The sequence below is a fragment of the Ranitomeya imitator genome, chromosome 1, assembly GCF_032444005.1.
Source record: "Ranitomeya imitator isolate aRanImi1 chromosome 1, aRanImi1.pri, whole genome shotgun sequence".
NCBI lineage: Eukaryota > Metazoa > Chordata > Amphibia > Anura > Dendrobatidae > Ranitomeya > Ranitomeya imitator.
Genome location: NC_091282.1, coordinates 836,521,756 through 836,544,858, shown reverse-complemented (window position 1 = coordinate 836,544,858; position 23,103 = coordinate 836,521,756). Strand labels below are relative to the sequence as shown.

At 45.2% G+C, this 23,103-nt stretch overlaps 1 protein-coding gene across 1 annotated transcript in view; it reads left to right on the top strand.

Annotated features, from left to right (window-relative positions):
- The window catches only part of ATP8B3 (ATPase phospholipid transporting 8B3), a 652,733-nt gene that overhangs the window by 41,729 nt on the left and 587,901 nt on the right, over positions 1-23,103 (top strand). The window contains exon 3 of the mRNA XM_069740644.1: positions 4,795-4,908. Coding sequence (XP_069596745.1) covers positions 4,795-4,908 — 114 coding nt within the window. The remainder of the gene's footprint in view (positions 1-4,794; positions 4,909-23,103) is intronic.

Here is a 23,103-nt window from a genome sequence, read left to right as displayed (position 1 = left end):
ACTTCATGACAATGGTAAAAATTCTTTGATAGTACCTGCGTTTATTTGTGAAAAAAACAGAAATTTGGCGAAAATTATGAAAATTTCGCAATTTTCCAACTTTGAATTATTATGCAATTAAATCACAGAGATATGTCACACAAAATACTTAATAAGTAACATTTCCCACATGTCTACTTTACATCAACACAATTTTGGAACCAAAATTTTTTTTTGTTAGGGAGTTATAAGGGTTAAAAGTTGACCAGCAATTTCTCATTTCTACAACACCATTTTATTTTCGGGACCACATCTCATTTGAAGTCATTTTGAGGGGTCTATATGATAGAAAATACCCAAGTGTGACACCATTCTAAAAACTACACCCCTCAAGGTGCTCAAAACCATATTCAAGAAGTTTATTATCCCTTCTGGTGCTTCACAGGAATTTTTTGAATGTTTAAATAAAAATGAACATTTAACTTTTTTTCACAAAAAATTTAATTCAGCTCCAATTTGTTTTATTTTACCAAGGGTAACAGGAGAAAATGGACCCCAAACATTGTTGTACAATTTGTCCTGAGTATGCCAATACCCCACATGTGGGGGTAAACCACTGTTTGGGCGCATGGCAGAGCTCGGAAGCGAAGGAGTGCCATTTGACTTTTCAATGCAAAATTGACTGGAATTGAGATGGGACGCCATGTTGCGTTTGAAGAGCCACTGATGTGCCTAAACATTGAAACCCCCCACAAGTGACACCATTTTGGAAAGTAGACCCCCTAAGGAACTTATCTAGAGGTGTGGTGAGCACTTTGACCCACCAAGTGCTTCACAGAAGTTTATAATGTAGAACCGTAAAAATAAAAAATCATATTTTTTCACAAAAATTATCTTTTCGCCCCCAATTTTTTATTTTGTCAAGGGTAAGAGAAGAAATTGGACCCCAAAAGTTGTTGTACAATTTGTCCTGAGTACGCTGATACCCCATATGTGGGGGTAAACCACTGTTTGGGCGGATGGGAGAGCTCGGAAGGGAAGGAGCGCCGTTTGACTTTTCAAAGCAAAATTGACAGGAATTGAGATAGAACGCCATGTTGCGTTTGAAGAGCCACTGATGTGCCTAAACATTGAAACCCCCCACAAATGACACCATTTTGGAAAGTAGACCCCCTAAGGAACTTATCTAGAGGTGTGGTGAGCACTTTGACCCACCAAGTGCTTCACAGAAGTTTATAATGCAGAGCCGTAAAAATAAAACAAAATTTTTTTCCCACAAAAATTATTTTTTAGCCCCCAGTTTTGTATTTTCCTGAGGGTAACAGGAGAAATTGGACCCCAAAATTTGTTGCCCAATTTGTCCTGAGTGCGATGATACACCATATGTGGGGGGGAACCACTGTTTGGGCACATGGGAGGGCTTAGAAGGGAAGGAGTGCCATTTGAATGCAGACTTAGATGGAATGGCCTGCAGGTGTCACATTGCGTTTGCAGAGCCCCTAATGTACCTAAACAGTAGAAACCCCCCACAAGTGACACCATTTTGGAAAGTAGACCCCCTTAGGAACTTATCTAGATGTGTGCTGAGCGCTTTGACCCACCAAGGGCTTCACAGAAGTTTATAATGGAGAGCCGTAAAAATAAAACAAAAATTTTGTCCCACAAAAATTATTTTTTAGCCCCCAGTTTTGTATTTTCCCGAGGGTAACAGGAGAAATTCGACCCCACAATTTGTTGTCCAATTTGTCCTGAGTGCGCTGATACCCCATATGTGGGGGGGAACCACTGTTTGGGCGCATGGGAGGGCTCGGAAGGGAAGGAGCTCCATTTGGAATGAGGACTTAGATGGAATGGTCTGCAGGTGTCACATTGCATTTGCAGAGCCCCTAATGTACCTAAACAGTAGAAACCTCCCACAAGTGACACCATTTTGGAAACTAGACCCCCTAAGGAACTCATCTAGATGTGTTGTGATAGCTTTGAACCCCCAAGTGTTTCACTACAGTTTGTAACGCAGAGCCGTGAAAATTAAAAAAAAAAATCTTTCCCCCCAAAATTATTTTTTAGCCCCCAGTTTTGTATTTTCCCGAGGGTAACAGGAGAAATTGGACCCCAAAAGTTGTTGTCCAATTTGTCCTGAGTACGCTGATACCCCGTATGTTGGGGGAAACCACCGTTTGAGCGCATGGCAGAGCTCGGAAGGAAAGGAGCGCCATTTGGAATGCAGACTTAGATGGAATGGTCTGCAGACGTCACATTGCGTTTGCAGAACCCCTAATGTACCTAAACAGTAGAAACCCCCCACAAGTGACCCCATATTGGAAACTAGACCCCCCAGGGAACTAATCTAGATGTGTTGTGAGAACTTTGAACCCCCAAGTGTTTCACTACAGTTTATAACGCAGAGCCGTGAAAATAAAAAATCTTTTTTTTTCCCACAAAAAATATGTTTTAGCCCCGAGTTTTGTATTTTCCCAAGGGTAACAGGAGAAATTGGACCCCAAAAGTTGTTGTCCTATTTGTCCTGAGTACGCTGATACCCCATATGTTGGGGTAAACCCCTGTTTGGGCACACGGGAGAGCTCGGAAGGGAAGAAGCACTGTTTTACTTTTTCAACGCAGAATTGGCTGGAATTGAGATCGGACGCCATATCGCGTTTGGAGAGCCCCTGATGTGCCTAAACAGTGGAAACCCCCCAATTATAACTGAAACCCTAATCCAAACACACCCCTAACCCTAATCCCAACAGTAACCCTAACCACACCTCTAACCCAGACACACCCCTTACCCTAATCCCAAACCTATTCCCAACTGTAAATGTAATCTAAACCCTAACTGTAACTTTAGCCCCAACCCAAACTGTAGCCCTAGCCCTAACCCTAACCCTAATCCTAACCCTAGCCCTAACCCTAGCCCTAACCCTAGCCCTAACCCTAATCCTAACCCTAGCCCTAACCCTAGCCCTAACCCTAACCCTAATCCTAACCCTAGCCCTAACCCTAGCCCTAACCCTAGCCCTAACCCTAACCCTAGCCCTAACCCTAGCCCTAACCCTAGCCCTAACCCTAGCCCTAACCCTAGCCCTAGCCCTAATGGGAAAATGGAAATAAATACATTTTTTTAATTTTTCCCTAACTAAGGGGGTGATGAAGGGGGGTTTGATTTACTTTTATAGCGGGTTTTTTAGCGGATTTTTATGATTGGCAGCCGTCACACACTGAAAGACGCTTTTTATTGCAAAAAATATTTTTTGCGTTACCACATTTTGAGAGCTATAATTTTTCTATATTTTGGTCCACAGAGTCATGTGAGGTCTTGTTTTTTGCGGGACGAGTTGACGTTTTTATTGGTAACATTTTCGGGCACGTGACATTTTTTGATCGCTTTTTATTCCGATTTTTGTGAGGCAGAATGACCAAAAACCAGCTATTCATGAATTTCTTTTGGGGGAGGCGTTTATACCGTTCCGCGTTTGGTAAAATTGATAAAGCAGTTTTATTCTTCGGGTCAGTACGATTACAGCGACACCTCATTTATATCATTTTTTTATGTTTTGGCGCTTTTATACGATAAAAACTATTTTATAGAAAAAATAATTATTTTGGCATCGCTTTATTCTCAGGACTATAACTTTTTTATTTTTTTGCTGATGATGCTGTATGGGGGCTCGTTTTTTGCGGGACAAGATGACGTTTTCAGCGGTACCATGGTTATTTATATCTGTCTTTTTGATCGCGTGTTATTCCACTTTTTGTTCGGCGGTATGATAATAAAGCGTTGTTTTTTGCCTCGTTTTTTTTTTTTTTTCTTACGGTGTTTACTGAAGGGGTTAACTAGTGGGCCAGTTTTATAGGTCGGGCCGTTACGGACGCGGCGATACTAAATATGTGTACTTTTATTGTTTTGTTTTTTTTATTTAGATAAAGAAATGTATTTATGGGAATAATATATATATTTTTTTTCATTATTTTGGAATATTTTTTTTTATTTTTTTTTACACGTTTGAAAAATTTTTTTTTTACTTTTTTACTTTGTCCCAGGGGGGGACATCACAGATCAGTGATCTGACAGTTTGCACAGCACTCTGTCAGATCACTGATCTGACATGCAGCGCTGCAGCCTTCACAGTGCCTGCTCTGAGCAGGCTCTGTGAAGCCACCTCCCTCCCTGCAGGACCCGGATCCGCGGCCATCTTGGATCCGGGGCTCGAGCAGGGAGGGAGGGAGGTAAGACCCTCGCAGCAACGCGATCACATCGCGGGAAGGGAAGCCCGCAGGGAGCCCCCTCCCTGCGCGATGCTTCTCTGCACCGCCGGCACATCGCGATCATCTTTGATCGCGGTGTGCCAGGGGTTAATGTGCCGGGGGCGGTCCGTGACCGCTCCTGGCACATAGTGCCGGATGTCAGCTGCGATAAACAGCTGACACCCGGCCGCGATCGGCGGCGCTCCCCTCGTGAGCGCCGCCGATCGCGCTGGACGTACTATCCCATCCATGGTCATAGGGGCCCACCCCACATGGACGGGATAGTACGTCCGATGTCAGAAAGGGGTTAATGGTAATCCTCTAAGTATATATGCCTACTTTTGCTCTTTCTGTGTTGTCCTCTTAATGAATTTGGCTTATCTGTCAGCTACCCATCTACCAGAGTGAGAAAATGTGCTACAGTCATGGACACAGGCATATAATTATGCTATAATTGATGTCATGTCACTTTTTTATCACCAAAAAACTGTTTAGTGAATCCGTTTTGTTTTTAGAAATTGTTACAGGCCATACTAACAAATCTGTTTTTTCTTTTTTTTTTCATTCAAGGACAACAGTATTAGGACCAGAAAATACAACTTCCTCACCTTTATTCCTCTCAATGTTTTTGAGCAGTTTCACACGGCAGCAAACCTCTATTTCCTGTTTATAATTATCTTGCAGGTAAGTGTCACAAGTAGAGATGAGCAAACCTTTCAAGGTTCGGTTTGGATTCCGCAAACGGACCGTTGTTCGCTGAACGGTTTGTCGAACGTATCCCAACCTTATTGAATTCAATGGGATATAAAATCAAACGCATAGACAACACATTCAGGGGGCAAAAGGCTGCCCCAAAAGCTCAAATCAGGGGCAGACGACATGAAAAGTGGCATCAATTGACCCACAGTAGAAATTTTATAATGGTGAAGCAGTCACACATGGGCCTTGCATAAGATAGAGTCTGAGACAGCATTTACAGCTTTGAAGTTTCAATGAGGACCTGGTGGTTAAGGGAGCTGTGTAAGCCTTCTTAGCTGTGAGACCTGATACCTCATGTAACAGTTCCAATTTTTTGTTTTATTATTTCATCCACACTCAGATGGTACAAACATCAGTTTCATACAGTAATATTGGTAGAAAAATGTAGGGAAAGTAACACAGGTAGACTGGTCAATTGACCGACTGTAGAACCTTTTAATAATGGCACAAATGCAGTCAGCCATGACCCATGCATGAGGTATCAGGGTCTGGCCCAGCATTTACAGCTTGTAACCGAAGTTTTAATGAGGACCTGGTGGTTAAGGGAGCGGTGAACGCCTTCTTAGCTAGGAGACCTGATACACTCAGATGGCACAAAAATCAGTTTCATATAGTGATGCGGGAGCATGCTCGCCACACCTCGGTACTCACCAGAGCATCTCACTGCTCGAGATGCTCAGAGCTCGCCGAGTATTTCCAGGGTTGCTCAGAGGAGCTCGGGTCCCCTCCCTGCATGGTTGGCACTCTTTAGAGAGCCAATGAACATGCAGGGATTATCTGGCACATACTGTAATGCAGCAGCCATGTTGGTTGTGGCATTACAGTGATTGGCTGGCCACACAGTGTCATCAGGTCTATATCAGATCTGGCACTGCCATGCTCATCACAGTCTACTCCGGAGGAAAGAGTTACCGCTGAGCTAGGGAGAGATTTACTTGGTTCTTACTTAGTGTGGGTATACCACAAATGCCCATCTCAACTAACAGTCCTTCTGAGGACTAATAATGCTGGAAAGATATCAGTGCAAGGCAAGCAGGCAATGTATGAGGCAGACTGCAGTGCCTATAGCAAGAGGGTCCATTACAGTTCTGTCTGCTGCTGCTGCTATTACAGATATTTCTAGATATAGCCTCAGGTATCAGGTGCCAGGAATATTTTTTTTTACAAGCCAGCTATTTAAAACTGTGGTTTGTCCATCACACGGATCAAAGCTAAAAAGTGCATTCCAAATTCTGCCATTGTTGTCCTCCCTTTAAATTTTGTTGCAGTGTGTTAGCAAATTTATTGACACCATTTGATGATAAAAATAGTTACCTATAGGCCAGCTTTTTAAAATTGTGGTTTGTCTGTCACACGGATCAGAGATAAAAAGTGTGCTCCAAATTCTGCAATTTCTGGCCTCCCTTTAAATTTTGTTGCAGTGCGTTAGCAAAGTTATTGACACCAGTTTGCTAGTAAAAAGAGCTACCTACAGGCCAGGTGTATCCATATAAATGGCCCACCCAAAAAAGTTTGCCTCATCACTGAAGATAATGTTCTGTGTAAACTGAGAGTCCTATTCCAATTTTTGTTATGCCCATTCTGCAAATTCAGCGCGCCGATCTTGGTCATCCTCGTTGAGATGCTGCATCAGCTGGATCTTGTAAGGGTGCCATTTGTGAGTAGCTAATATCTGCCGAAGGGATGTTCGACTGATGTCAGATTGCCGCGCTGAATTTGCAGAATGGGCAAAACAAAAATTGAAACCGGACCCTCAGTTTGCACAGAACATTATGCTCAGTGATGAGGCAATTTTTTGGGGTGGGCCATTTATTTGGATACACCTAAATAACCTGGGAATGGTGACAGTTTTCTTACGTAGGGTGTCTTGCATTGAAATCTGCTGCAATGACACGGATTAAACACAACCACAGATGTTCCAATCACTGTTCACCAGTGATCACAATAGAGTCAACAATATTGGGGTAATATATACCATATACCAGTGATTGGTGCTCTGTGGAGAAAGGTGTGGAGAACCACTAGTATAGGGAGTAGAGGCAAACACAACCAATATACAGAAGTACCCAGATGAGCCACCAAGCAGGGAGTAGATATAAAAATGCCTTTATTATATATGATTGGCAAATAGATAATATAACAAATTGTGCGCACAACAGGACAAAAAAAGTTTATTTTATCAAATTAAATATAATTTAAAAATAATATTAAAGATGGTAAAGGCTGACCCAATTATATTTATATATATCTAGATGTAAGGTTAGTGCTTCCCTAGTTTGAAAAAAATATAAAACAGCAACTGAAAACAATTTTTACAAAAAATTATATGTGATGCATAACATAAAAACCTATATGAAAAAATGTTTGTCATATATACAACGTGACGTAGGCAGATGTTTTTTTGTTATATAAAGCAAAAGCTATAGGTGATAATATACCTCATATATATATAACGTCCAGATGGTGGTATGTGCAAATTGCAATATATAAAGTGCAAAATGGCAAGTACCAAGAAATGCCGATATATATCAACCTACATGTGATTCAATATAGGTCATAATATACCTCACATATAATGTGCAGATGGTAATATGTGCAAATTGCAATGTGTAAAGTGCAAAGAGGCAAATACAAAGAAATGCCAATATATAACGGCCTACATGTAATTCAACATTCAAATAATAATGTGTGCAAACTGCAATATCAAATGTGCAAAGTGGCAATTGTATCAACCTAGGTGTAATTAAATATAGGTAATTATATACCTCACATATATAAAGTGCAATTAATAAAATGTGCAAGCTGCATATACAACGTGCAAAATGATAAATTACGGGAGATGCCAATATATATCAGCCTGAATGTAATACAACACAGCACCACCGGGTGTCCACATGTGCCTTAATGTGAAGTGCAAAATGCAGAGTGCTCTCTGCTGTGAAGATACAGCAGGAGCTTCACAGGAAAAAACAATATGAAAGTGCACAGTGTAAAAAATAGGGATATGCACAAAATCTACCTTAATAGCAGGGTCAGCCACCTCCCGTGATAGCGCACCCCGACGCGCGTTTCGGATCTTAGTCCTTCGTCAGGGTGTACACTTTCATATTGTTTTTTCCTGGGTGATCCCCTGACGAAGGACTAAGATCCGAAACGCGCGTCGGGGTGCCTTTATGGCACATGTGAATGATCCGAACCTTGCCACCCCACCTGACTTCAATATTATGTCAATGGGATCACATGATACGGTCTTCCCACTTACACCAATACAGTTTTACACTGACACCGCCCTGTTCACACAGGCCCAGGAAGTCAGGGGAATGAGAGGATGAGGCCCATGCAAACACTGACGTGGCACCACACTCACCCACAACCCTGACAGGCTGAGAGTCCCCTTTCACTAGCCCCAGTGAAACAGAACCTTAACCCGGTAGGACTGCACCAGTTCCTCGTTCGATATACGCCTGGTCCATTAACAGGGTTGTATCGGGCAAAAACCATCACTGGTAGCATGGGAAAAGAAACCAAGACACGGATGTGCGGGTTCGTGGATCGAAGTAAAAGATATGCTAATGGTTAAATTATATATTTAATTTCCTTTTGGGCACACTAGAAAATATACTATGAACACAATGGTTACATATACACAATGGTCAGATATGTTGTCGCGATCTCCCCAGAAAAAAAACACTAGGCCGAGTTCTGCAGGAGCATTTAACCCCTCTGGGTCACTCTCCTCCTGCCCTCTGGGTTGAACCTAACTCCCCTCCCCATAAGGTTTGTAGCTAAATCTCTCCAAAACCTATGAAAAATCATGACTCCTTTCTGGACGGTCCTGGGTCGGTAGTTCTGGTGTCATCAGTTCCTGCTTTGCAATTGGGTTTCTACTTGATTAGAAAGGTAGCTCCATGGCCATGGGGGCTACAATCAGTCGAGATCCAGCCGGCACTCGCTATGTTCTGGGGATCTCAGAAATATAACCAGTGTGTGGCCAGGACATACAATAAGCCCATATTCCCCTTATGAAATCCTAGGTGTCTGAACAAAGCAATTTTGACAGCATGGTCTCCACATGGCAGCAAGCTTTTGTTCTGCTCTGAGCTGGACACAGTGTCAATTCTGTCACTCACAGTCCTTTGACTCTCAATCTTCCCTGCTGTAGTTTGGTGTTCTGTTACAACTGCACACTGAAGAGATTGTTATAATCCCATGCCAAAGAGGATACAAATGATTGCATAGAATTATATCTCCAATATTTTTCACAGCACTGTACTCCCACAGACTCGGTGCAGAGTAGAAAAATTTGTTTTTCTGCACATTACGCACACAGACATGGGTGCAGAGAAGAAAAAATTTGTTTTTATACAGAGTACTCCCACAGGCACAGGTCCAGAGTAGAACAGTTTGTTTTTATGCACAGTATTCCCACAGACATGGTTGAAGAGTAGAACATTTTTTTACTCACATTACTCCCACAGAAACAAGTGCAGATGATTTTGAAAAATGTTTACACACACTGCTCCCACAGTCACAGGTGCACAGTATTCCCACAGAAATTGGTGCCGATCAGAGGCGCAGCTAGGGTTTTGGTTCAGGGGGGGCGAAGCTTCTGAGTGGGCCCCTAACCTTCATTACAATTCGGTGACGCACCCTAATAGTGGAGGAGAACCTCAGCAGATGACCGCACTATTACTGAAGATAATCTCTATATAACGACCAACATGGATATTACCGTCATATGGTCAATGGTAGATACCAGCCCTACAGAACATATAAGTGATCACAGCAAAACTACAGATAATGACTTACCCCTGACGTCCTTTCTGATGGAATCATTCACTTGTCCCATCTTTTCCATCTGGCACAGACCGATATGACAACTTCTTCCAGCCAGGACTCGTATGCAGAGAATAGAACAAAGACACATTTCACTTCTCATATTCCAGCCCCACCACCATCTATTCCTAACCTGCACAAACTCCTCATCCTGCTGATACTCCAATACTGAGCCGCTGCTGCCATATGTGACCCTATTACGGCACCTGCTGTGTGGTTCTCTGTGCCTTCTAAATTCTAAAGCAACCCTCTATAATATAGTAATGCCGGTTGCAAGTGTCCTAGAAAACAGTGCTCACATTTTGCTCCCTAGAAAGTAATATTGTCCTGTGTGCCCCTTTGATAGTCACAGTAACCTGAGATCCCCTATAAGTGCCCACTTTACATTTAATAATGTCCCGAGTCTCCCCCTTGTACTGCTCTCCTATACACAGTATAATGCCCCCTCATTGTATAGTACCATCCACACAGTATACTGACCCCTTATTAGCCCCCAAACTGTTTGATGGCTTCAACACTGTATGATGGCCCCTTCACTGTAATCTTCACACTGTATGATGGCCCACTAGATGGCCTCCATATAGTATAATGCACTCCCCATAGGTCTCCATATAGTATAATGCACTCCGCATAAGCCTCCATATAGTATAACTAGATTGTGGCCCGATTCTAACGCATCGGGTATTCTAGAATATGCATGTCCCCGTAGTATATGGACAATGATGATTCCAGAATTCGCGGCAGACTGTGCCCGTCGCTGATTGGTCGAGGCAACCTTTATGACATCATCGTCGCCATGGCAACCATTATGACATCTACGTCGATACTTTGCCCGTCGCTGATTGGTCGAGGCCTGGCGGCCTCGACCAATCAGACGCGGGATATCTACTTCCTTTATGACATCATCGTTGCTGTGCCCGTCGCTGATTGGTCGAGGCCTGGCGGACTCGACCAGTCAGAGACGCGGGATTTCTACGTCGATACTGTGCCCGTCGCTGATTGGTTGAGGCCTGGCAGAAAGACAGACAGACAGACGGAAAAACCCTTAGACAATTATATATATAGATAGATGCACTCCCCATAGGACTCCATATAGTATAATGTACTCCCCTTAGGACTCCATATAGTATAATGCACTTCCCATAGGCCTACTCTATAGTACAAGGCAGCACCCATAGGCAGACTCAATAGCACAAGACAGCATCCCCATAGGCAGACCCTGTAGTATAAGGCAGCACCCCATAGGCAGATCCTGTAGTATAAGGCAGCACCCCATAGGCTGATTCTGAAGTATAAGGCAGCACCCATATAGGCAGACCCTGTAGTATAAGGCAGCCCCTCATAGGCAGACTCTAGTAAAAGGCAGCACCCCATAGGCAGACCCTGCAGTATAAGGCAGCACCCCATAGGCAGATCCTGTAGTATAAGGCAGCACCCCATAGGCAGATTCTGAAGTATAAGGCAGCACCCATATAGGCAGACCCTGTAGTATAAGGCAGCCCCTCATAGGCAGACTCTAGTAAAAGGCAGCACCCCATAGGCAGACCCTGTAGTATAAGGCAGCACCCCATAGGCAGATCCTGTAGTATAAGGCAGCACCCCATAGGCAGACCCTGTAGTATAAGGCAGCACCCCATAGGCAGACTCTAGTAAAAGGCAGCATCCCATAGGCAGACCCTGTAGTATAAGACAGCACCCCATAGGCAGACCCTGTAGTAAAAGGCAGCACCCCATAGGCAGATTCTATAAGTATAAGTCACCACCCATATAGGCAGATCCTGAAGTATAAGGCAGCCTCCATAGGCGGATCCTGAAGTATAAGGCAGCCCCCCTATAGGCAGATCTTGAAGTATAAGGCAGCCCTTCTATAGCCTGATCCTAAAGTATAAAGCAGCCCCCTATAGGCAGATCCTGAAGTATAAGGCAGCCCCCCTATAGGCAGATCCTGAAGTATAAGGCAGCCCCCTATAGGCAGATCCTGAAGTATAAGGCAGCACCCTTATAGGCAGATCCTGAAGTATAAGGCAGCCCCCCTATAGGCAGATCCTGAAGTATAAGGCAGCTCCCTATAGGCAGATCCTGAAGTATAAGGCAGCACCCTTATAGGCAGATCCTGAAGTATAAGGCAGCCCCCCTATAGGCAGATCCTGAAGTATAAGGCAGCCCCCATAAAAAACAATAAATAAATACTCACCTCTCTTCCTCCTTGTTCCAGCGGTGCTCCGACCTCCCGCTCATCTTCTGACAGCCGGCGCCGGGTGGTGACGTCATTGCGCCTACTGTAAGCATCGGTGACGCCAGACGCTGACAGGTGGATGATGGGAGAAGGAGTGCAGCGTAGCGCTCTTTCCCTCATCAGTGCGGTAACGGGCGGTGGGTCCACTACTATCACCGGGCCCCCCCAGCCTGCTCAGGGGCCCCATAGCGGGAGGCAGAGCAGGGAGATCAATTCTCCCTGCTCTGCCACAGAAGGTAACTATTGGCACGCTGCGCGCGCCGATACAGTTACGGTAGTGTAGCTCCGGGTGGGCCGCCTCTGAGCACTGGGCCCAGGGCGATGGCCCATCTGCCCCCCGGTAGCTATGCTACTGGTGCAGATATATTTTTTTTTTACCAACTTTGGGAATGTTACGCACTCAGGTGAGTGTTGTGAATTCTGCTCTTGGGTTCCCTCCAGTGGTGGTAGGTCGGAATGCAGTTGTCTCTGAGTCACAGTCCTGGCCAGGTGTATCTGCTAATTGCTGTTCTGACTGGGATATTTAAGTGTGCAGGATTCATTAGCCCTTGCCAGTTGTCAATGTTTCTTTGGAAGTATTGGATCTCTGCCTGGCCTCACCTGCTTAGCTGCCAAATTCAGCAAAGATAAGTGTTTTGTTTTTTATATCTGTGGCACACTGTTGTGTGCTTGTTTCAGTTTATTCCTGCTCTGTTTGTAGGATTCACTGGAGTTGCAGATATACGCTCCTACATCTTTAGTTAGATGTAGGAAGTTTTTTTATATTCTGCTGTGGATTTTTTGAAGGGTTTTAATACTGACCGCACAGAACTCTGTCCTATCCTGTCCTATCTAGCTAGAGTGGCCTCCTGTGCTAATTCCTGTCTTTTCTGCCTGTGTATGTTTTTTCCTCTCCAACTCACCGCCAATATTTGTGGGGGGCTGTCTATCCTTTGGGGATTTTCTCTGAGGCAAGATAGTATTCCGATTTCCATCTTTAGGGGTATTTAGTCCTCCGGCTGTGACGAGGTGTCTAGGTGTGTTAGGTACACTCCACGGCTACTTCTAGTTGCGGTGTTAAGTTCAGGTTTGCGGTCAGTATAGTGGCCACTTTATCCAGTGAAAGTTCTCATGCAGCTCCAAGGTCACCGGATCATAACAGGTGAGGTAAGGTAATACAGCAACCGTTTCCAATTAAATGTCCATGCTGGTTTATTGGTGCTTTATAAACCATGCCAGGAGCAAAGGAAAACAAATGACCTTACAGTGCAGGCAAATCAAAGTAAACAGTTCTTACCAAAGTCACTTTAGTGACAGTCCAAGATACCCAGGCTGGATAGCATCCAGTAAACTGCCTCAATCTGGAGACATCACACAGAAGGTCTTCTCACCTGCAGGTACAGATCATGTGTCAAACAAACAAACATACCCTATTTTACCTTGTGAACCACACCCAGATGTGGGTATGTGGGCAGCCAGGTCTGCACATCTCTCAGGTTTCTCATGAAACCAGGACCAGATGCACAAACAAGCCTCTTAATACTATGTGTACTAGAGCAATACTCCAGGTTTACATCACAGAGGACAACCATCTCTGTGATAAATACCTTCCATCAATTATGGGTCCAGCAGCCACCTTGCATACCTCTAGACACTGGATTGTTGAGAGGGCATTGGCATTACCATGTAACTTCCTAGCTCTATGTTCCACATGAAAGCTGAAATCCTGCAGGACTAAAAACCAGCCAGTAACTCTAGCATTTGTCCCCTTTTTCTCCCTCATCCACCTGAGTGGAACATGGTCTAATACTGATTTAAATTTTCACCCTAACAGATAGTATTGTAATGTGTCCACCGCCCACTTTATGACCAAGCATTCCTTTTCTACAATGAAGTAATTCTTCTCACATGCCAACAGCTTCCTGTAAGAAAGCCATCTTCTCCTTGGCTTCTTGTGATATGGGTATTTGCCAACATCCCTTTGTTAAATACAAGTTGGTTATTTACCTTGTCGGTCCAAGTCAGCTTCCGATAATCATTACACAACCTCCATTCGCCATTGGGTTTTGGAACCAGGTCAATCAGACTAGACAATCTACTCTTGGATTCCTCAATAACTCCTAGATTCAACATGAGCCTTACTTCTTTGGAGATCAGCTCTTGCTGGGCCTTGGAAATTTAATAGGGCTTCAAGTTCACACGCACAAGGGGTTCCATCAGAACCTCATGTTCCATGACCTTTGTACACCTCGGCAAATCTGAGAACAGGTTCTGCTGCAGCAAGTCCTGACACTGCTTTTTTGGGTTATCACAGTGTCTCCGTTATTGTGGCTTCTTCAACATCTGCTTCTGGCTTGTCCAGCAAACAGACTTTCAATGTGATCCCTGTCTTGGAAAGTGAGGTTGACCATCAAGCACTAGCTACCTTGGAGGATTTACTGAGGGAACAACAACCTGATCATGGAGTTATCTTCCCACAGTCAGTGATGCCATGATCATCAACTTTCCCCTTTTGTCCCTCTGCCAACAGGAAGGAAATTTTTTGCAAATTGGTTACAGAGGATTTAAAAATAATCCCTAAGGTTTCCATAGTGACAATGTTACCTTAATACAAAAGAAGGCCCTGAAAGAGCTACAATCTCTCAATGACATTTTAATCAAGGCAGTGGACAAGGGGGGCAATGTCATGATGTGGCCAGTGGATAAATATGACAAAGAGATATTTTGCCCGTTAAAAAATCATGATACCTATCAGGTACTTTCTCATAATCCTATGTGACGCTTTTGACACAGGTGTCATTCCCAAGAAAATCCTTGATGGTCGTTTGACCAAATTCCCTAAGAAATTGTTAACGCCCCTGGACGTCCGATTGTTTCTGGCATTAGAGAGCTGTGTGATATGGGACGTAAAGTTATTGACCATCACCTTAAATCAATAGAAGAAATGATGTCCTTACAAAGCTAAATGTCATTTACTTACAGCCAAATATGATTCTTGTTATGATTGACATTGAGTCTCTTTATACCTCAATACATCATGAAAAAGGTTTACGGACAATTCAATTTTTCCTGGGCATGACCAACTGGGATGGCCATTTATGCAAGTTCATATTGGAACTGCTTGAATTTATCCTTACACAATTTTATTTTTGTCTTTAAGGAAATGTTCTATCTATAGAAACAAAGGACAGCCATGGGTGCGGCGTGTGCGCCATCATTTGCAAACCTGTTTCTGGGATGCTGCGAGAGGCCGATTTAGCATGGCGATAGAGCGCACACTGCCGACCTAGTACAAGCTGCTACACATGTTGTTGCTGCTGCTATTGCTGGAGCTGGTGCTGGATATGTTGCATAAGCAGCTTATTTGTCTCCTGTTGTGCGGCTGATGCTGCTGTAGCTATTGCTGCCGCTGGGCTTGTACCAGGTGTTTAACCAGGCCCTTCATGCTGTCTGATGTTGCTTGCTGGCTTATGGACGCCTTCATCCAGGACTTGCACTACCTCTGTCGCAGCTACACATGTTCACTGGGAATGCTGTCCACACTTCCAACACTATTTCCATTTAAATATCCATGCTGGTTTACTGGTGCTTCATAAACCATGCCAGAAGCAAAAGAAAGTAAATGGCCTTTCAGTGTAGGCAAAAGAAAGTAAACTGTTCTTACCAAAGTCACTTTAGCGACAGTCCAAGACACACAGGCTGGATAGCCTCCAGACTCCCATCCTAATCTGGAGGCATCACTCAGGATGTTTTCTCACCTCCAGGGACAGACCATGTGACAAACAAACAGACTCCATTTTACCTGTGAACCACGCCCAGGGGTGGGTATATGGGCTATGTGATGCAGTGACCCATGTTACAGTCAGGGGGTGCTGTGTGTGCACTTCAGGATGCGCTAGTGCAGCGCCCCAGAGACCTTGTCGTTGCAGTAATGTCGCTCTGCAACTAAGGGGAGTGATGGTACGTCTGATGGCACTAAAGGAGTTCATCTGACCAGGTATCACCAGCACACAGTACACTTCACACTCCGGCCACTAGGGGGAGCAAAAGGTTTTATTTATTAGGCCACTCCTCACACTGGTAAAACTAGGGGATGGATAGGAAGTTAGTCAGAAGCTGATTGGGTTTTGTCCAGGCAACATCCTATGGCAGGGGGTGTTGTGGGGGGAAGATTCAGGGGGGTCCCTGTCAGGCGTGGGAACTTGGCAGGTACCTAGCGACAAGAACAGAACGAAATGGAACCGCGCCTGCACTACCTTGCGGCGGTATCCTTAGAAAGGACACGAAGCGAAGGATATTGTGGACAGTGAGAAACGAGATCAAGCACAAAGGAGAGCCAGTAGGAGTCGTGCCCAGAGAACGGCAACATCCTACTGAGGCGCGTAGCCGGTACCCGGAACACCGAGGAAGTAACTCACTTTATGCCTTACTTCAAATACCACAGGACAGTTAATTATAGGTTGGCTGTCTACCTTACATCACCTAAGCAGACATAGGGGGCAACGCGTGGAGAGGGGCATCTCTAGGGTCCCGGAAGAGCTCCGAGCCTACCCGTCAAACGGGTGCGTCCTAGCCATAATAAACCTGGGGGACGGAGAATAGAAAGAACGAGAAAGAACTAGAAAGAAAGAGAATAGAAGTTGTGAGGACTATCCCGAATGCTCAGCAGGGAAGCACTACAACACACAGGCGCTAGTGGTAGGCAACGATTTCCACCTGCAAAGAGAACTCTGGATGTGCCTTCGGACCGGCCGTTCTCAGACAGCCCTGTTGACAGTGCTCTGTTTTGAGGATCCTGAAGTCACCAGTAAAGAGGTAAAGAGACTGCAACCCTGTGTCCTCGTTATTGACTGCACCTCACACCATTGCCACCTACACCACTGGGAAGCCCTGGGGACATACTTCACCTGTGGGAAGGTATACCATCTAGCTGCCATCACATCACCCCAGTGGACCCCAAGCAGCGTCGGTCACCCTGACCGAAAACCACAGGTGGCGTCGCGAATCCTTGACAGACTTGTATCACCTTTTATTGGACGCCCCTTAGCAGGGTCACGGACCGGGTCCAGCCACCGTGACATCCCCAGAACTGAGCCAGAGAGGCCTGATACCGAGTAACCCGCGGCCCTGCGTCTGGGGGCGCTCCACTTGGAGGCATAATTATGATGGTGAATTAGGGAATGGCAATATTGTAAATGGCTGGTATGTGTCGCAGAGGTGCTCTGCGCTGTAAGCCTAAAATAATATGGTTATGCTGGGACTAGTTCCACAAGTGTTTGTTGTGCTTAGTTATAAGGGCGGGCTTATAGGGTTAGCTGGTGAGCTGGGCGGGACTGGCTAACCACACACACCACCCACCTATGGGGGTGGTTACAGCTACATAATGTGACCAGGGTGTGGGTCACATGGTGGAGAGTGTTTGGATCCGTATGGTCCATGTGCAAGGTCCTGGAAGAGGTCAGGTTTGTGTTGGAAGCTCCTGTGAGTGGAGGCTTCCTGGAAGCACCTAGAGAGACTGTGGACCTGGACGGTCGGTGTTGGAGTCTCCTGTGAGTGGAGACTTCCTGGAAGCACTTGGAGAGACCGTAGACCTACAATGCAGTCAGTGTGAGGAGCAGAACTCCTGGAAGGTAACCCCGGACAAGGGGATTGTACTACAGTTAGGGCCAGAAATATTTGGACAGTGACACAAGTTTTGTTATTTTAGCTGTTCAAAAAAAAAGGGAAGAAGCCAGCACTGCTTATGGTCAGAACGCAATAACTGAAGTGCAATTGCACATAAATTCTAACTGTATTTCAAATATGAGACATTTAGCAAACAATTGATCAATTCTTTGAGCTACCCCGCCACTTCACGGCAATCTCATAATGGGGCAGTCCTAATCTTCGTATTTTATTTACGTTGTGCCATTATGGCTTCCTGAATGTATAAAAAAAAAAAAGGACCACATTAAATGCGAACTGTACCTGGAGCATTTTCAGAATCACTCCCTTGGTGCCAGGAAAGGCAAGCGCAGGTAAAGGCCGATCAGGTCCAGTGCGGACATTTCAGATCTGGCTTCCACACTGCCAAACCCGCACCAGTGTGGTTTTATACATTCAGGAAGCCATAATGGCACAACGTAAATAAAATACGAAGATTAGGACTGCCCCATTAGGAGAATGCCGTGAAGTGGCGGGGTAGCTCAAAGAATTGATCAATTGTTTGCTAAATGTCTCATATTTGAAATACAGTTAGAATTTATGTGCAATTGCACTTCAGTTATTGCGTTCTGACCATAAGCAGTGCTGGCTTCTTCCCTTTTTTTATTTTAGCTGTTTACAAAAACATGTTCAGAAATACAATTATATATATAATATGGGCTGAAAGTGCACACTCCCAGCTGCAATATGATAGTTTCCACATCCAAATCGGAGAAAGGGTTTAGGAATCATAGCTCTGTAATGCATAGCGTCCTCTTTTTCAAGGGACCAAAAGTAATTGGACAATGGACTCTAAGGGCTGCAATTAACTCTGAAGGCGTCTCCCTCGTTAACCTGTAATCAATGAAGTAGTTAAAAGGTCAGGGGTGGATTCCAGGTGTGTGGTTTTGCATTTGGAAGCTGTTGCTGTGAGCAGACAACATGCGGTCAAAGGAACTCTCAATTGAGGTGAAGCAGAACATCCTGAGGCTGAAAAAAAAGAAAAAATCCATCAGAGAGATAGCAGACATGCTTGGAGTAGCAAAATCAACAGTTGGGTACATTCTGAGAAAAAAGGAATTGACTGGTGAGCTTGGGAACTCAAAAAGGCCTGGGCGTCCACGGATGACAACAGTGGTGGATGATCGCCGCATACTTAATTTGGTGAAGAAGAACCCGTTCACAACATCAACTGAAGTCCAGAACACTCTCAGTGAAGTAGGTGTATCTGTCTCTAAGTCAACAGTAAAGAGAAGACTCCATGACAGTAAATACAAAGGGTTCACATCTAGATGCAAACCATTCATCAATACCAAAAATAGACAGGCCAGAGTTAAATTTGCAGAAAAACACCTCAAGAAGCCAGCTCAGTTCTGGAAAAGTATTCTATGGACAGATGAGACAAAGATCAACCTGTACCAGAATGATGGGAAGAAAAAAGTTTGGAGAAGAAAGGGAACGGCACATGATCCAAGGCACACCACATCCTCTGTAAAACATGGTGGAGGCAACGTGATGGCATGGGCATGCATGGCTTTCAATGGCACTGGGTCACTTGTGTTTATTGATGACATAAGAGCAGACAAGAGTAGCCGGATGAATTCTGAAGTGTACCAGGATATACTTTCAGCCCAGATTCAGCCAAATGCTGCAAAGTTGATTGGACAGCGCTTCATAGTACAGATGGACAATGACCCCAAGCATACAGCCAAAGCTACCCAGGAGTTCATGAGTGCCAAAAAGTGGAACATTCTGCAATGGCCAAGTCAATCTCCAGATCTAAACCCAATTGAGCATGCATTTCACTTGCTCAAATCCAGACTTAAGACGGAAAGACCCACAAACAAGCAAGACCTGAAGGCTGCGGCTGTAAAGGCCTGGCAAAGCATTAAGAAGGAGGAAACCCAGCGTTTGGTGATGTCCATGGGTTCCAGACTTAAGGCAGTGATTGCCTCCAAAGGATTTGCAACAAAATATTGAAAATAAAAATATTTTGTTTGGGTTATGTTTATTTGTCCAATTACTTTTGACCTCCTAAAATGTGGAGTGTTTGTAAAGAAATGTGTACAATTCCTACATTTTCTATCAGATATTTTTGTTCAACCCTTCAAATTAAACGTTACAATCTGCACTTGAATTCTGTTGTAGAGGTTTCATTTCAAATCCAATGTGGTGGCATGCAGAGCCCAACTCGCGAAAATTGTGTCACTGTCCAAATATTTCTGGCCCTAACTGTATATATGGCAGAAAAGTTTATCTGCTACATGAACAGACTGGAGGCCGTGATAAGTTCATGAATGTAATGAAATGAACTTTGTTATGTGGTTTATGATGATTAATAAACCAAATAGACTGACTTATGTGGAGAAACCATGCCTGAGTGCTTGGATCCCATGCCAAGCGAGTGTCCCCAACCCACTCAGGTAGCGCTATCCCCACATTTGGTGTGAGACTGTGGGCAACGGTTCAGAAAGCACGGGTAAGGTGTTTCCTGTGGCTCGGCGGGGTTATGACGTTTTTTTCTCAAGTCTGATTGCTGTAACTCGGCGGGGTTACGAAGTTTGCTGTGGATCGGCAGGTCAACGAAACTGACAAGCGGCTGGCTGTAACTCGGCAGGGTTACGAAGAGTTGCTGTGGATCAGCAGGTCCACGAAGTCTGCGGTGTGGAGCCGTGCAGAGCCTTGTGGAAAAGAGCTGCAGTTGCAGCAAGAGGTTCTGCAGCAGCCGGAGCTGCAGTGGCAGCAGCAGCGGCTTGTGATCGGCAGCTGGAAGTGCCGGTGGTCTGTGACTGCAGCAGGAGCTGTGGTAGCACCAGCAGGAGCTGGTGAGGTGTCATAAAAACACTGTTGGTCCAGATCTTGCAAACTCTTAAAGGGCCAGTGCAAGCCCAGAGACATATTGGTGTACTTTACGAACTGGGGCCTGAGAGTATCGTGGGGAGTCCATGTTGTGTACCGCAGGGAAGGGGTGATGTCCCTAAAAGGGGTGGTGTCCCAAAAAAGGGGGCCGTAACCTAAACAGGGATAATTGCCAAAAAAGGGGCAGAGTCCCAAAAGGGGACGGTATCCCAAAAGGGAGTAGTTGCCCAAAAGGGTGTGGAGTCCCTAAAGGGGGCGGTAACCCAAAGAGGAGTGGTGGCAAAAAATGAGGCAGCGGCGAATGCACCATTGGACTATAGCCAGAAACAACGTAGTTCATGCTATGTAGGTCCATGCTGTGCGGTGGATTGCTTGACCAATAAGGAGTCCCGGGAAGTGGTGGTTACCCAAAAAGGGGTGGAGCCTCCCAAAGTTAAAGGGGTGATACAGACAAACTGTTGCCAGGGACAATGGTACTATGCATGTCCAATCTGCTATAGGAACTACTTTCCTGGCCAGAGGCTACGTGGGTGTGTTCTGGAGTTAAATGCAGAGGTAGAAGATGTATTTGGTCTGGTTGATTCAGGGAGCTCGGTGACCCTAGTAAAGTTTGAAGAGGATCAATTTGTAAGGTCTGAAAAGATCGAGGTCACCTGCATCCATGGGGACACTAAGGTTTATTCAGTGGCCCGGGTGCATCTCGAGACGGTCATGGGCTATACAAATCTTGAGGCCGCCATAGTCCCAAATCTACCCTGTACGGTGATAGTAGGCCGGAACTCTGAGTTATTCTCAGTCTTATGGGAGGAGGACGTTCCTCTACAGCAGGAGGATGGAAGTCTCTATATTATTGCGGGGGAATACATTAACAGTAATACCTCCCAAAATTGACGGTTCAGACATCGGGTTGACCAGTGGGAAGGGTGCGTCTGCCCAACTTACTGACATGATGTCACCTGATGTGTACCCCAAGATGACTGTTAGTGATGTGGTAAATAGAACCTGTGGAGCTGATACCCGGTTAGAAAGCAACAGGAGGGTTCACCATACTGTGGGGTATAACAGAGACGCCGGGCGTGACTGTGACGTGTCATTGCCAGTAGCAACCGCTAGGACTGAGTACAATGGTTTGCTGATAGAAGCATTGACACAAATGGAACGACAGTGCTCCACAAGGTGAAGTCAAGATGACGGTGGTAGTTATACCAGAATGTATGACTGGACGGAAGTGTGGGTCTGACCAACTCTGGGACTTGGCAGAGGTGACGAAAGGTGTGACCATTGAAGATGGGGAAGCTCCAGGATTGGGGTTCGACACCGATAGAAATGGGGACCGCTGGTTCCAGGATGACCGATCCGGTGGTGACGACTCCCATTCAGACAGTGACGAAAGCATAAAAAAGTGCAGTAAAGCTGACTCAGGTACAAGTGGCAAGTCTTCCTCCTGTCACCGGAGATTTAAAAGAGGCAAAGGGGTTGAACAAATTGCACCCTCTGAGAAGATTGATAAAGAGGAGAATTCGACCACTGTCACTGGACAACTAGAGGAGGTCTGTCAACAGCTGGCGAATGAGAGGTTGAAGGTGTTGAGTATGGAAGCTGCCAACTCAGCACAGTTGGGTCAGGTGCATCACCTGGAGTCTGATCTCTCAGTAGTCAAGGCTCAGCTCGGAGAAAAGGAAGCACAGGAGGTCCAGGATCTCGCCAAAGGATTGTCTCATGAAAAGCAAAAGGTGTCAGATTTACAGGCCGAGTTAAGGCATCTGAGATAAGCAGCTGAGCACAGGGGGGATGAGCTGAAGAAGGAAGTCTCTGAGCTCAGAGATCACCTGTCAACATGGCAAAGTGTGACTAAGGCCTTAAGGTAAGATGTGGAAGTGCTCAGAGAAACTTTAGGAGGTCTTCTTAGAGAAGGAGAATGTGGTCACAGACCTACAGCGGTGGTTCCAGAGTGGTAACGAGGTGAAGCTGCCAGTGCCCAATCTGGCCAGGTATCTGGAAGAGTGTAAAGTGGAGGAAGAATTGGCACTAAAAGCAGAACAAGACAGTCACCCGGTCGTGGCAGATGTCTTGATGGAAAGGTCCGAAGCAAAACAGGAGCCATCTGTTTATGAAGAGAGTGAGATCTCACTCTTCAAGACAGTGATAGATGTACCCGAAGAGGTGCAAGAAGCCTGTACCAGTGAAGGTGTGCATGAGGCCTTTAAAAAGCAGTCGATGCGTGTAGGGTGCACTGGGCACCGGAAACTCAGCAGTTGGTCGTACTGTCGACTAAGGAAGTCACAGTGAAAAGGGTGGCTATCCTGAAGGATATGCACATACAATGTCTTCGCACGAAACAGATGATCCTGTTGAGGAATAAGGAAGCTGTTCGATGTTTGGAGCAGGCCAGGAAAGCTCAAAGTCGGCTGGGCTTTGTGGAAGATATCATTCAAGTACCCAGAAATCTGGTGGGGAAAGTCATTGGAAGATTTGGATAAGTGATGCAAGACCTGGTGAATAGATCCGGTGTGGCAAGAGTGAGGATT